The 478-nt window shown below is 54.2% G+C and overlaps 1 protein-coding gene across 1 annotated transcript in view; it reads left to right on the forward strand.

Annotated features, from left to right (window-relative positions):
• Nucleotides 1-478, forward strand: part of CDC14A (cell division cycle 14A) — a 64544-nt gene that overhangs the window by 53383 nt on the left and 10683 nt on the right. Inside the window, exon 13 of the mRNA XM_015563512.1 lies at nt 424-474. Coding sequence (XP_015418998.1) covers nt 424-474 — 51 coding nt within the window. The remainder of the gene's footprint in view (nt 1-423; nt 475-478) is intronic.

Here is a 478-nt window from a genome sequence, read left to right on the forward strand (position 1 = left end):
AGAGCATCGGCCTAGGCACTGAAGGGCCTTGGGTTCGGTTCCCAGTCAAGGGCATGCACCTGGGTTGCAGGATCCATCCCCGGCTAGGCACACGCGGGAGGCAGCCAATCAGTGTACTGCTCTCACATTGATGTTTCCCTCTCTCCCTCCCTCCCTCCCTCCCTTTCTATCTAAATTCAATTGAAAAATATCTATGGGTGAGGATTAACAAAAGCAAACAAAGAAAGCAATTTGCTCTACATGGAATTCAAGATGAAACAAAAAGATTGCCGATACTTCCTGCTGGCTCGGGTTCATTTTGTCAATGAAGGCACACTGATGCTGTTCCCAAGGGGCTCTCTCAGGGCTCTGCCTGCGCTGCGCCTGGGTCTCGGCTGGGAGGGGCGCGCGGGGACCCTGAGCGCCTGTCTCTGCTCTTTGTAGGTTGGACGATATGAAAGGGCACCCGAGGGCAGTGGTGTGCCAGCCTTTCAGGTAC

Source organism: Myotis davidii, unplaced genomic scaffold (genome assembly GCF_000327345.1).
Source record: "Myotis davidii unplaced genomic scaffold, ASM32734v1 scaffold217, whole genome shotgun sequence".
In the NCBI taxonomy this organism is placed as follows: domain Eukaryota; kingdom Metazoa; phylum Chordata; class Mammalia; order Chiroptera; family Vespertilionidae; genus Myotis; species Myotis davidii.